Consider the following 353-nt stretch of genomic DNA (forward strand, 5'->3'; position numbering starts at 1 on the left):
AAAAACAAAATCTGTGGGGAAAAAAAAAACACCATCTGGGGGGAAAAAGACATGATCTGGGGGAAAATGATACGATCTGGGGAGAAAAACCACCATCTGGGGGGGGAAAAATCAACATCTGGGGGGAAAAAAACCACAATCTGGGGGGGGAACACAATCTGGGAGGAAAACCTGTGACCTGGGGGAAAAATCACCGTCTGGGGGAGGTTTGGGAGAAGGAAGCTCCTGCGATGTCTCCTCCTCTCCCCCAGGGCGTGGTGGAGTTCTCCCTGTGCCTGCTCTTTGCCAAGCTGGTGAGCTACACCTTCCTCTACTGGCTGCCCCTCTACATCGTGAACGTCGGGGGGGGTTTT

General features: G+C 53.0%; 1 protein-coding gene across 1 annotated transcript in view; it reads left to right on the forward strand.

Annotated features, from left to right (window-relative positions):
* Window positions 1-251: 251 nt before the first annotated feature.
* Window positions 252-353, forward strand: part of LOC104469058 (sugar phosphate exchanger 2-like) — a gene marked incomplete at both ends in the record, with an annotated part of 2,808 nt that continues 2,706 nt past the window's right edge. Inside the window, one exon of the mRNA XM_010083401.1 lies at window positions 252-348. Within this exon, the coding sequence (XP_010081703.1) occupies window positions 252-348 (97 nt within the window). The remainder of the gene's footprint in view (window positions 349-353) is intronic.

This window comes from Pterocles gutturalis, unplaced genomic scaffold, assembly GCF_000699245.1.
Source record: "Pterocles gutturalis isolate BGI_N339 unplaced genomic scaffold, ASM69924v1 scaffold41055, whole genome shotgun sequence".
In the NCBI taxonomy this organism is placed as follows: domain Eukaryota; kingdom Metazoa; phylum Chordata; class Aves; order Pterocliformes; family Pteroclidae; genus Pterocles; species Pterocles gutturalis.